This window comes from Tyto alba, unplaced genomic scaffold (assembly GCF_018691265.1).
Source record: "Tyto alba isolate M040663 unplaced genomic scaffold, T.alba_DEE_v4.0 Super-Scaffold_2, whole genome shotgun sequence".
NCBI lineage: Eukaryota > Metazoa > Chordata > Aves > Strigiformes > Tytonidae > Tyto > Tyto alba.
The window spans coordinates 89,381,216-89,394,542 of NW_024881282.1; the positions used below are offsets into that span (position 1 = coordinate 89,381,216).

General features: G+C 57.4%; 2 protein-coding genes across 2 annotated transcripts in view; both read left to right on the forward strand.

Annotated features, from left to right (window-relative positions):
• Positions 1–78: 78 nt before the first annotated feature.
• ZC3HC1 (zinc finger C3HC-type containing 1) lies at positions 79–10,232 on the forward strand. Its single transcript, XM_032986744.2, has 10 exons — positions 79–413; positions 1,726–1,837; positions 2,002–2,152; positions 4,192–4,275; positions 4,835–4,962; positions 6,457–6,614; positions 7,465–7,690; positions 8,189–8,395; positions 8,599–8,808; positions 9,761–10,232. The coding sequence occupies exons 1-10, from the start codon at positions 292–294 to the stop codon at positions 9,827–9,829; spliced, it is 1,467 nt and encodes a 488-aa protein (XP_032842635.2). The 5' UTR covers positions 79–291; the 3' UTR covers positions 9,830–10,232.
• A 2,341-nt stretch (positions 10,233–12,573) lies between these two features.
• UBE2H (ubiquitin conjugating enzyme E2 H) overlaps positions 12,574–13,327 on the forward strand; it is a 57,093-nt gene continuing 56,339 nt past the window's right edge. Inside the window, exon 1 of the mRNA XM_032986728.2 lies at positions 12,574–12,886. Within this exon, the coding sequence (XP_032842619.2) occupies positions 12,834–12,886 (53 nt within the window). The 5' untranslated portion in view covers positions 12,574–12,833. The remainder of the gene's footprint in view (positions 12,887–13,327) is intronic.

Genomic DNA, 13,327 nt, shown 5'->3' on the forward strand with positions numbered 1-13,327 from the left:
AGGGTGGAGCAATCGATCGCCAGCGCCTGCGCGTCAACCGCGGCGGCAGGATGGAGCAATCGAGCGCCGAAAGCGGGAGTTGGGGGTTGGGGGGGTGTGTACAGTCCCGGGACGTGGGGGGCCCGCAGTGGAGGCGGCAGCGCATCGCTACCCCTCCGTGGGGGCGAAGGAGGCTGTGCGGGAGTTGCGTGGAGTGATGTCCAGCCCCACGGCGGGGCCGGAACGGTCCTGCGCGGGCCGCGTTTCCCGCCCCCCCCCCTCCCCCGGGCCGTGACGGGGTGAGGGACCAAGATGGCGGCGCCCAGTGCCGGGGCGGCTGGGGGTGGCCGGGGAAAGCCGCCCGCCGTCACCCCCCAGCAGATCCGCGACCTCATCGACGGGGGGATCGCCCCTGAGGGCGCCGGCCCCGACGGGTGAGGGGGGAACGAGCGGGGTCTCGCTGGCACCGGGCCTGACGGAGACCGGGGGGGATGGCGGCCCGGCCGTGTGGCACCGGCGGGGTGGGAGGGGAGGATGGGGAGCCCTCGAACTTCTTGGGGAGATCTCTGAGCGGTCCTGGGAGACGATGAGAATTGAGGGGTGGTGTGTGGGGGTGCTGGAGAGCACTGGTAAGTGTTAGGGATTATTCTGGAGGAGGGATTCTGGGAAAAGAGGGCTCTGGGGTGTGCTGGGAGGGAGTGGGAAGCACGGAGGGGGGGGTACTGGAAAGTTGGGGGCGCTGGGAGGCGCCTCTGGTGGCACTAGGGGTCACTGGGAGGCTGTACTGGTGGGGCTAGGTGGCACTGGGAATACTGGTGTGTCTAGGAAACATTGGGAGTACTGGAGGGACAAAGTGGCACTGGCATGCAGTACTGGAGGGATAAAGGGGCACTGAGAGGCAGTACTGGTGGCACTGAGAGTACTGGAGGGACTGAGGCGTGGGGAGGCAATAGCTGAAATTGCGAGACACTGGGAGGCAGGGGTGGACAGCAGGAGGCACTGGTGTGCACGGGGAGGCAGCACTGGCGGGCACTGGGAGGGCAGGGGCAGGTAAGTGGCCTGTAGAGTTCTGGCGTCCCCACAGCCTGAGCGAGCTGAACTGGCCACGTACTGGGCTTCTGACCCAAGAAGTGTGTGGTCACACCCTGGGCGGGTTGGTCACCAAGAGTCACAGGAGTTACTGGTGGGCACTGGGAAGTCTGGAAGGCACTGGGTGGCTGAGCTTTTGGGGTACGTCACTAAAGCCAAGCAACTGGGGTCACCCTCAGAAGCATACCTCATCCTCGACCCAACCATTCCTGAATTTTTTGGCCTGGGGAGAGGCCAAAGGGCAGCGCTTGCGACGGGGCCAGCGTTCCAGTGTTGTGGCCGCAGGGGCCCACGTTCCAGATGTGGATGTCAGATGCTCGGGAACATCCCTGGCTTCAGATACATGCCATGATTGTCGATCTGCCTTCACCCAGCTCGGAGAACAAGTTCCTGTCTCCTACTTGTCACATCCGATCCACACCTGCTGCTGGTGTCCGTCATCATACAATGTTTCATGTGCACCTTTTGTTGTTGTGTTATTTTTTTTTTTAATTGGTGTATTAGGAAAGTAATTAAAAGTTGGAGCTGAGGAGCTCTGGAGAAAGGGATCTTGTCTTGAAGGACAAGAGGGTAGAAAGTAGTCTGTGCATTGTTTATTAATGACATCTCTCCAGGATAGCGCAGTTGCTTTGCTTGCTGACTTGCTGTTCCTTACAGGAAGGACATATCCGACTCGTCAGAATCGGCTAATGGATCTTCTCAAATGGATGCTCTCTCCTTGGAGTCTGCCAGCAAGGAAGCCTATTTCAGCAGAGTAGAAACATTCACCATATCCTTTCTGATGCTGAGCTTCCAGCCATCCCCCTCCCTGCTTTGCTATCACCCTCCCCATGGCTTCCCCACAGGCTTCATCTTCTCAAAAGCTTTTCTTCTTTGGTCAAGTAAACCCTGGTCAAGCCCTAATTTATTGGGTTTTATCCTTAACGTGAGCACCCGCTGAAGTGGGCGGGCAAACCTCACGAGCTGTCTCCCCTGGTTTGCGCCAAGTATGGCTGGACCAACGTGGAGTGTGATATGCTGAAATGCTCCAGCTGCCAGGCCTTCCTCTGCGTGAGCCTGCAGCTCACATTTGACTTCAACAAGTGTATGTATGCCTGCGGCCAGCAGGTGCAGGGAGTGGGCTGTAGGGTTTGGGGGGGTGTGTGCCTCAGCTTGTGTCTAAATTACTTCTGTAGTCTTGTCCTGGGAGGTTCCGGGTGTTTGATGTTTCTAAAAATAAAGCGCAAGTCAAATAAATATCCTTTAGTTTGGGAGAACGTTGTAAAACCTCCTGCTTCTGTTCTCAGAGATGGGTTAGAATGGAATAGCTCCAATTGGAAGGGATCTTTGACAATCATCTAGTCCTACTGCTTAACCACTTCAGGGCTGACTAAACCTTAAATCACATTAAGGGCATTGTCCAAATGCCTCTTAAACACTGCCTGGCATAGGGCATCGACTGCCTTTCTAAGAAATCTGTTCCAATGTGTGACCGCTCTTGGTAAAGAAATGCTTCCTAATATCAAGTCTGAACCTCCCCTGATGCGTCTTTGAGCTATTTCCAGGGAGAAGAGATCAGCGCCTCCCTCTCCACTTCCCTTCCTCAGGAAGCTGTAGAGAGCAATGTGGTCACCCCTCATCTCCGAACTGGACAAACCCAGAGTCCTGGGCTGCTCCTCACAGGACATGCCTTCCAGCCCTTTCACCAGCTTTGTTGTCCTCCTCTGGATGTGTTGAAGTATCTTAACATCCATTTTTTAAATGTTGTTTCCCAACTGATTGGTCTGTTGCCCTGACACTCCCCTAAATTCTTCCAGTGTGGGCTGTTGGTGACTGCTGGTTACCAAGCCAGTCTGTTCAGGTGGTCGCATAATTTTTTTAATTAACTCCTCCACTGCTGCCTTTAAACTACTTGGACTGCCAGCAGTAAAACTGCCCCTCCTGCTGCCCTTACTGAGCTCCCTTCACAGGCCCAGCACCAGTTTCCTTCCACTGGCCACTCCTGATGCTGCGAGGTGCAGGCAAGGAGCAATAACAGCTCCCATCTCTTCCACATTGGACAACGTGGGGCTGACAGTGTGACAGGAACTCCAGCCTCCACGGCGTGCTTGGCTTTGTGGCGTGAATGTCACTTATGAGCCCCAGGAGAGCGACAGCCTGTGCTTTATCACCTGCCCAAACCCTCACTTTCATTTACCTGCATCTGTCCTCGGCAGAAAGACATTTATTACCACCCACCCCCCCCCCAAATAACTGCCATCTCCACTTTTCAGTTTTCTTGACTGTAGGTCCCTGCTTTTCTTACCTAGAAGGGAGCAGAGGGTGCAGCCCTGGTGTCTGACAAAGCAGTGTGGATGATGTGTGATGGGGACCTGCATGAGCATTTCCTTTTGGGTCCCTCTGAATACTGATGTTTGTTCAGGCTACCTTTTTTAAATAAACCTTGGTCTAATTATTCTGTTGGTAATCACACCAGTTTAGGAAAATTTAAAATAAATCAGAGGTCGGTAGAAAGGCTTGAAAAATAAATTGGAGAATTAATTATTTGGTTCTAAAAGGCATGAATAAGTTGAATTAAGTATCAGAAGTTTTTTTGGGGGGGGAAACTTGATTTCCAGACATATCTGTGGTTTGGCTCCTACAGCCAGAGTGGAGGGGTCAGGCGAGTTAGCCAGGGACTGGCAGCAGCCCAGAAGGTAAAACTGTCAAGAGCAGGCGGCTCCTGTACCGGTGGTTGATTTGAGCAGTGTCTCCATATGCAGCTGGGCAGGCTCCTCTGCTCCGTGATCTCCCTGGGAACAGGAGGGGATTTTGTCTGCGAGGAGAGGAGATGGAACTGCTCTGGTCACACTTGCTGTTGTAGAAATAACCCCTTGAGCCAGCCTGCTGTGTAAACTGCCACTCTGTGGTTGCCTGGAGAGAGGCTGGAGGTGCAGCAGCTCCTTTTGGTGGGGAGGGAGAGAAGTCTGAGCTTCAGGCGCTGCAACCTACACCCTTGGGTGGCATCTGTCACCCAAGCCATGCTGAATGGGAGGAGCAGGGGAGCCCTCATAGCCTGAGACCTTCCTCTCCTGGTTTGGTTTCCCCAACTGTTCCCCAAGGAGGTGGCTCTGCAGGGGAGTAGAAATGAGCTTTGCCTTTCAGATAAAGAGCGCTGCGTGGAGCTGAAGAAGGCCTTGTGCACTGCTCACGAGAAGTTCTGCTTCTGGCCGGACAGCCCCTGCCCAGGTTGGTGTCTCAGAGCTCAACTAGTGCACATATCCAGGATTATTCCCTTTTCTTCTCCCTTTCTGTCACTGGTCTTGTCTCCCATTGTAGGAATTGTGGTTTCTCTACAAGTCCTCAAAGCAGGCAGTGTCATCACAGTCCCCTTTTTCCCTGCGGGAACGATGAAACACACAGTGGCAAAGCAACATCTCTAAGCATCCTTAGCAAATAAACAACTGAGCCATGGCTGGAGCCTCAGGCTGGGCTGTACCCAGCCTCTCTTAACCTTTGCGTGCCTCTAGGGCAGTTAAAATGCTCTTCAGGTTGCAACTGGGAGGGGATGGAGGATGCTGGATGACATGGGATGCTCGAAGGGCAATAGATCTCATTTTCAGAGCTGCGCTGCATGGGGAAGGGCGGTTGCAAATGAAAAAGACTGTGCTCAGCTTTTCTTTTAAAAGCCAAGAGACTGTTATGGGGAGACTTTGGCTGGACTCATCTCCTCCTTTGCCCTGCGGGATAAGCAGAGGGTGGGAAGGCCAGTGACACAGCTCAGGCCTCCCGCTTTCACTTTCACCAGATCGCTTTGCCATGTTGCTGGTGGATGAGCCCAGAGCCCTTCTCCAGGACTTCCTGGACCGCTTTCAGAGCCTCTGTCAGCTGGAGCTGCAGCTGCCCTCCCTCAGACCAGAAGATGTGAAAAACATGGTGAGTTCTGATCTGTCCCCGGGATCGGGTGCGTTCAAGCCCCTGCTGATGATACCAGGCATGCTTGTGCTGTGCAAACACTGCCCGAAACAGTTGTGAGATTCAAATCGGAGACTTCAGCTTGCGTGTGCGAGTGATTTGATCGCCTTGGCTTTCTCCTCGTCTGTTCTCCACATGGTTGTTTCACCTGGTGTTTCTGGAAGCATGTAAAAGGGAGTTTGGAAAGGCTCATCTGCTGTGCAAGCCCTCCTTGACCAATGCAGGCACAGGTGGCTCATGTCACCGCGATGTTGCCGGTGGGAAGCGGGCTGTAGCATCCAGTTCCCACTCTGCGCCTTTCCTGGCGTGTGTGATGCTCTCTGGTGCCCAGCAGAAGTGATTTGGGGTCCCACAGGCTCCTTCGGGAGCTCTCCCTGGCAGCTCCCACCCCTGTTTGTGACCTCCAAGTGCTCCACGAGATGCAGCAGCCTGCAGATCGCTCCTCTAGCAAGTGGCTGGGATCTCACTGGAGGCAGCCGTTGCTCTAGGGGCGATTGGGAATTTGGGGAGCCAGAGGCTGCCCCAGAGCAGAGGTGAGAAGCCTGTGAAGGTGAGGGAACACAGGGAGTGTGGTACAGGGGGGACTTCTCCTGCGAGGCAGTAGTTTGAGGGAGCTCAGCAGGCAGGAAGGAAGAGCAAGAGCTACAGCAAGAGGGGCTGAAGCATAGCTGTGGCCAGGAACAAGTGTGGGATTGCCTCTTTGTAGGGACCTGGCCAGGCCTTGCTCTACTCCAGCCAAGTCTGGCTTGTTGGGCACTCGCTCACCGGGAAACAGATGGCTCTCGGCAGCAGGAAGCCGTGTGGGAGCTGGGGAACGCTTCATCCATTCAGCAGAAATCACAGAGGTGTTTTATGGTTGCCACCGTGGGCTGGCTGAGCTCTGAAACCCGTCAGAGCCCCCCCTCCTTGAGAAGAAACAGCGTGAAGCCAACGGGTGTATCGCTTCTCCACATCTAACTCCCCAACTGACCCGCCGGCAGCAAGGTCTGGAGCCCAAGCAACAGCTTTTGGGGACTCTCTTTTCTGGCTGTGTCTCAACAGTGGCCCCAGGAGCGCTCGCGGTTTGCCCGAGCACAGGCAAACACAGCCCCTGCCGCCTGCCTGGGATCGGAGGGCTGGGTCGGGGCTATTTCAGGCTCGTGTTTGCCGCGAGTGGCGGAGCTGTGACCTCCTCCGCTGTCCCCACACGTGCCTGGGGGAGCAAATGGTGCTCGAACAGAGTCCACGCAACGGGGGAAGTCAGACAGACACGAGGCAGGAGGAAGCCATGGCTCTGTGTGGCTTTTGCCTGTTAACCAGAGTAGAAGCGCTGAGGGTGCTAACTCATGGATCCAGCCCTTTCAGGGAGTAAAAAAGGGATTTTTCTCCACGTAGGGTGTGGTTTATGAGTAGAAGCAGTGTATTTTATCAAACTGCCTTTGACTGCCAGCTCTGCCACCTTTCTCTGCCCCGCAGTCCCTGACGGAAGAGAAGATCAGTCTGCTCCTCCAGCTGATTGGGGAGGAACTAGAACAAAAAACGGAGGGAGAAAAACCACTGATGAAGTTTGCCACAGAAATCCTGCCAGTACACGTTCCTGCCTGCATCCTGGCTCTGTGTGGCTGGACTTGCAGGTGGGTAGTGGTGTAATACTGATACTGAAGCATCTGCTGAACTTTGTGGTTGCTGGTGAAACCTGTCAGAGGCTGGAGGAATGAGGATGTCCCTCCTCTGAAATGTTCAGTATCCCCTATTTCACTATTTTATTCTCTCCAGCCAGTAAAACTGACAGACTTCCAGAAACCCCAGTGCAAAGCTAATCTAAAATAAATGTCTCCCTGACACGGCAAAGAGTCTGAAACAACTGAGCTGTCGGTTGCCCAGCTCGTTGCTGATTTAGATGTTGAAGTCAATCCCTGAAATGTCATCCTCAGTAACGCTTTCATTGCTCGTCAGGCCTGCGGGAAAGGAGGGAAGGTTCGTGACCTGAAGGTTCGCAGCTTCCCAAAACGTGTGCTATGAGCAGAACAGCCACGCTGTTTGTGCCTGAGGCAGCTTGCTGAAAGTGAAGCAATCTCTTACAGTGCAGGCTGGAAAAGGGCTTAAAGTGGGGGAGAGCAGAGCTGCCACTGTGGCTGGGCAGTTCAGGGGCTGAGGATGGGGATGCTCTCGGCTGATATGCCATAAATGAGTGTGCCCCTGCTTCATGACAAGCCAAAATGTGAGCCAGCCAGTTCAAATCGACGCTATAGATGGGTTTTAATGGACTTGGTTTTCTTCTTAGGACATGGGGCTGCAAAACCGGTACGTCTGTGCCTCAGCCCTGGGTTACTCATGTCTTGTGACGTACTGGCTCAGGTACCTGTGACTGAGACCGTTCCTGTGCTCTGCCAAATAGCTGCGTCTGTTCTGAAAGCTGCAATTTTGGGGAAGGGCCCAGGCTCGTCCCTGACCTTCTCTCGTGACTTGGCTCTGTCCCCACAGCGCTGCATCTGGCTCCGTGCACCTCTCGGTGATCACCTGCTCCCGCTGCATGAGGAAGGTGGGACTTTGGGGTTTTCACCAGCTGGAGTCTGCGGGGCCGGAGCTGGACTCCTGCGGCCCCAGCAACGCACCACCGGCACCCACCGAGCGCTTCCTGCTCATGCCCACGTCCCCACGCAGGATGCTCACGCGGAGCCAAGATACGCTCCCTCCGGGTTCCGAGCAGGTATGGCCCAGCTCAGCCAGCCCATGAGCTTGGGGTGTCTGGGTGATACAGGGGGATGTGGGAGTCCAGACTGAGGTAGTTTGCCTGTCGCGCTGCCTTTTACCATGGAAGAGGCTCATTTTGGTGCTGTGTCTCCAGCTGTAGGCAACGTCCAACAGAAGTGGATATCTGCTGCCTTTGCCCTTGCCCTTTGCAGCTCTGACCTCCCCTCCCTCAGCCCTCCTACAGGAGGGCACAAAAAGGGCCTTTCCAGCCAGTGTCTTGGGGCTTGTCTAACTCCAGGTGCTCCGAATCAGGAGCTGCCTTCACCCATGTCCAACTAGACCCACCTGAGATGCTCCTGGTGTGAAGGGAAGGTGGCATGACTCCCGCCACGATGGCAGAGAAGGCTTTGATCTCTGCTTTGAGCTGAGCAGGGCCCCCCTGTCCCCTCCAGACAGGGGACATGCTGGTGACCAGAGGAGCTCTATTAATTCCTTTTTCTTTCCCCACTGGCAGCATGAGAAGAGCCCGTCCCCGGCAATCTCTCGCCCGCGGGGTTGGGACTCTCCCATCCCCGTCGACCGGGCTGAGGTGGAGGTGGCCAGCCCCACTCCGAGGAGCCGCCCTGTCACCCGCAGCATGGGGCAGGGGGACAACGTGGAGGTGCCATCCAGTCCTTTCCGCAGAGCCAAGCGGGCACGGCTCTGCTCTTCCAGCAGCTCGGTGAGTGACCTGGGTGCAGGGAGAGCCTGGCTGGGGAGGAGACAGATCAGCACGGGGTGCTCCTGATCCAGGGACCAGTGTTGTCCCTGTTGCCAGCTCAGGGCTGGTGTTTAGGCACGGGGAGGGTTTTATCTTGTCATTGGAGTCTGTTTTAGAGCATGCTGTTGCTGTCCTCCTTCACTGTCACCTCCTCCCCTACCCAGGACACTTCTTTGAGGAGCTTCTTTGACCCCAGCTCTCAGCATCGTGATTGGTGTCCCTGGGTCAATGCAGTGGAGGGAGGGGAAACCCAGGAGGATATCGCGACCCAGATGGAGAAGGAGCCTGCGAAGGCAGAGCCGGGCTGGCGGGTGGTACTGAACACTCTCCTCACCACCAGAAAGTGCGACAGAGTGCCTGAGACGGAGCCTGTGGTGAGCCTGCGGGATCCCCAGCCCCAAACCCAAGCGCTCAAAACGCTGCTTGCCCCAGCCTTGCCCAGGGCTGAAAGCCTAGGGGCAGAATTTGGGGTAGATGGGCTTCATTTGGGCTGAATGCAAACCCAGCCAGGTGGCAAGGACCGAGCGTGTGTCTGCAGAGTCTCAGCTTCCCCTCCGGCTGCGCTGACAGCCTCTCAGCCGGGTCTCATCCGTTACAACAATGCGTTGTGTGCGGATCTGCTTGAGGGCTACTATAAATAACAGCCTTTCCCGAACGGCTCAGCGCTGCCCAAGATCCAGTTTCATTTCACATCCCGATAGAGAGCTCCCAACCCTCTCTGCAGACATCTCACAGCCGCCAGCCCCAGGCTGATGGATCGGTGGGTTTGCCGAGCCAGGGGAGCGGAGCTGAGACCACAGCCCCCTTCCCCGAGCGGCTGTGGAGCAGCTGGTACCTGCTGCTGCCTCCCTGCGCCCCATTATCCGCCTGGATTCTTCCTGCTGGCTCCCCCCTGCCCTGCTTTGCTTGGGCCTGAGCTGCAGGGACGGGGGGAGCAGTCCTGTTTCAGCGTTTGTCTTGGGGACTTTGTGTGGGTTATGTCCCCAACAGGCTGGTCCCTTCTGGCTGTGCCACGTACTGGGAAAACACCAGTGAGTCCTGTTGGGACCAGACACAAGTCAGAGGCATGAGACCCAGCTGGACTGGGGGATGATTGGACTCCCATCCTGCTTCTTGCTTGCAGTCACTTTGCTCGTTTCCTCTCCGGTTCTGGTCAATAGGGCTAATGAAGAAAAGGAGCAATTTGATGTCCTGGCAGGACATTTCAGATGTTTTTTTTCCTGCTGCAGTTTTTCCTCACGTGCTTTGTAGGCAGGTTGGTGGCGGTTGCAGGTCTTGTTGCGGTGCCTTAACCTCTGGTTGTCGCTTTGCTCCCCTCCCTTGCAGAGCCTCTCGGTGAAGTCCTGCAAGGTGTTCCGCATTTTCCGGCAGTGGGAGAGCATGAATTCCTCCTGAACGGGCCGCTGCCCCCTGGGAACTGCCTGGCTGGCAGCACGGGGCATCACATCAGTCCGGCAGAGATCCGCTTCGCCGTTGCTCCCGCGGCAGCTCTGTGCCCTGGGGAGGGGGATGCCGAGGAGGCTCCATGCCAAACGCAGTCCCCAGCGGCTGCTGGGACCCCCTCCTCCCTGACTGCCTTCCTTGAAGCCCCGCTGCCTTCACAAATTGCTGCTGTAGCCCTTGGCCCCGAGGGCTTTGACAGCCCTGTCCGGAGCTGGGACATGCTGCGGGCGCGCGGGGTGAAAGAGGAGATGTGGTCACCTCGTGTGGGTGACCGTCTTGTCCAGCTGTGACCTGCCACCAGCAGCGCAGGGATGTGATGCCAGGTGGGAATAAACATTTCAGTTTTGTTTTTTTTCTTTTTTTTTTTTTTTTTTGTTTTGGTTTTTTTTTGTTTTATTCTTCTTACTGCTGATATGGTGCTTCTTCCAGGGACAGGATGAGCTCTGGACCCGGCATGTGGGTCCTGTATCCCTCATGATGCTCATCTTTGTGGGATCAGTGTGGGTCCTGTATCTCTCGGGATGCTCATCTTTGTGGGATCAGTGTCCCTGTCCTGTTTCCCACTCCTCGTTTGCTGCCTGATGTGGGTTCTTCACTACTGCCTCAGCCCCGGTACACGCAAAGATGCTCCTGGCTTTGTACCCCTATGGCTGCCAGCCTTTGCCCCGGCAATCAGCTGCCCAAAGCAGATTTAGTTGAAGGCTGAGAGCCTCTCCGGGGTGATAAATCACCCCAGCTGGAGTGCAGGGTAGGCTGAGATGCAGCCAAAACCCTGGAAGAGGTGGGTTAGGGCTTCCCGAGGCTGGGTGCTGGGTAGGGAGTGGTCTCTGGGGAAAGAGGAGAAGAAGCCAAGAAGGGGAGACCTTGATCTGCCATCTCCGTTCGTGAGGACTGTGGGGAGGGCTGAGACTCCGCAGACAACCCTGGTACATCTGGACCTCCTCACCCCAGCAGCCACACAGATGGGATTGAAAGCACAAGAATGTGTCATTCCTTTTTTTTTTTTTTTTTTAAGCAAAGGAACCCTCTTTGGGAGGGGAGCCCCTGCCATGGTTTCCCCCAAGGCGTGTCTCATCTTGCCCCGTCCCTTTTGGGGTGTTTTCTGGGCACCCTGTGCCTGAGAAGACAGAAGCTGCCCTTCTCAGGGCTGATCCCCACTCTCCCTGAACCCCAAAAACTTGTGGGTACACCTGCCCACCCAGGGAGTTCTTCTGAGAGACCTTTTACCTGCTGGTTGCTTGGGTGGGTGCTGGCAGGACACCCCCTGGGGAGCAGCAGAGCTTGAGTTTGGGTGGGTCACCTTCCTTTCTGAAGAGCATCCTAATTGTGTGGCACTAACGAGGAGCTGCTTCACCCCATGACCATGCTGGGGTGGAAATGGGGGTGTCACCCCCCCCACACACACACCCTGGGTAGCCCCAGAGAGGGGGGTGGTGGGCTGGAACCCCTTCTGCAGCTGCCTGAACCTACAGCTCCCCTTGTCCCCAACAGCCCCCCACCCCCCTCCATGGTTTACCCTGGGACCCCCACCCCACAAACCGCGGGGTGCACCCATGGTGGGAGGGGATGATGTCTGTGTGTCTGTCTGTCCTCCCTTTCCCCCCATGCACCTCCATTTTCAGACCCGGGAGGGCTCAGAGGATCCCCAAATCCCCTCTCCACCTACATACAAGGGTCTGGGTGCTGCATGAATGATGTTAAAGCACCCCAAAAGGGGCAGGATGCTATCACAGTCCCTGCTACCCTGAAATTATCCCCGTTGCAAAACTGTGGTATTATGCAGATGAAATACAAGGATTTAAAGAAATTAAGAGAAAATCCTGATTTTCCCCCTCCTGTTCTCCCAGTTGTTTGGAACCAGTCAGGGAGCATCGAGGCTGGGGAAATGGGGGATCCTCTTAGCCCAACTTCTCCAGCTGCTCTGCTTAAATATCACCCTGTTTGCCTTTGCCCCCCACCAGTTCCCCCCAGTGTAGCCCACCCGGGGTGTGGATCTGCTGACCCCTCTCGGTTTGTTACCTCCTGCCCCGGCCCAACTTGGGGCTGAAGGGGAGTTTTGAGGCGTTGAAGAAATCACCCCACACGCACACACTTGTGGGGTGAGGTTCCCCCCATTTCTCAGACTTTTTGGGGTTCCTCAGCTGCGTCTCCTCCCTGCCTGAGGCGGAAGTGTCGGGGCAAATTTTTGGGGTGATGCTGCGGTCAGGAATGTGGAATGTCTGCCCCCGGGGCGTGGAGGTGCCACGCCAGAGTCCCACCAGCACCATCATCGCGTGCCTCGCTGTCACCTCCGGGGCGCTGGCATCCGCTTGGGTAAACTGAGGCACCGGGAAATGCTTTGTTGCTGTCGCACCGGAAAGCCGGTAGGGTGACTCGTGCGATGAGGCCCGGCTATCTGCCACGTGCCTGGTTTGTAATCCAAAAGTGGGGGTTGGATTTAATGGGGGTTTTTCTCTGGGGGACACTGGCCACCCCACCCCGGCGTCCTGCGGGGCGGCGACCCCCGCGCTGGGGCTTTGGGCCCCGATGGGGTCTCGAACCTGCGGCCTTTGCAACACTTTCCCCCTCTCGCTGTACTACAACTCCCAGCGTGCCGCGGGGTGGGCGGGGCCAGCGCCGGCGTTGCCGGCGTAACCAATGGCGGTGGTGCGGGGCGGTGAGGTCACTGCGGGTGACGTCAGGGGTCCAGAGAGAGGCTCCGGCAGAGGCGACCGGAGCGGGGCTCGCGGCTGAGGGAGCGCGAGGCGGCGCGGGGGGGGGGGGGGGCGCCCGGGGCGGCGGCACCGGCGACAGCAGCGACAGCACCGGCGGCAGCGGCGACAGCGGCGGCGGGGGGGGTCCCAGCGGCTCGGAGCCCCGGCGACCCCCCGCTCCCCTCGGTGCCGGGCGTCCCCCGGTCCGCGGCGGCGGCGGCGCTGACAGCCCGCCCGGAGCACCGGGGGCGGCCGCGGCCACCATGTCCTCCCCCAGCCCGGGCAAGAGGCGGATGGACACCGACGTGGTCAAGCTGTATCCTTCCCGCACCCCCTCCTCCTCTCTCCGCTTCCTAATCCGTCCGTCCCGTCCCCCCCCCCCCCCCCTTCCCCGCCTCCCTCCGGGGGGTGAACCCTCCTCCTCGGCCGGGCCTGCACCGGAGCGGGGGGGTGCACCGGGGATCCCCCTCCGGTGTCGCTCCTCTCACCCCCACCCCCCCGGGCAGCGGCAGCGCCCCTTTCCGAGGCCAGGCCTAGGCCTCTCCCCAGAGCCGGGGGTTGGACCTTCCCCCCCCCCCCACCCCCGTGGGGTGAGAACCCCCCCTTACAGGGAGAAAGCCTAACACCCCCCCCTTTTCCTCATGTTAAGGGGTCTTATCCCCCTCTGTGGCTTGACAGCCACCAGCTGGGGTGCCCTGGGGGTGTTCCTGCAGGTGTCCCCCCCCACCTTGGTAAAAGCCCCCCCCCCCCCCCAGGT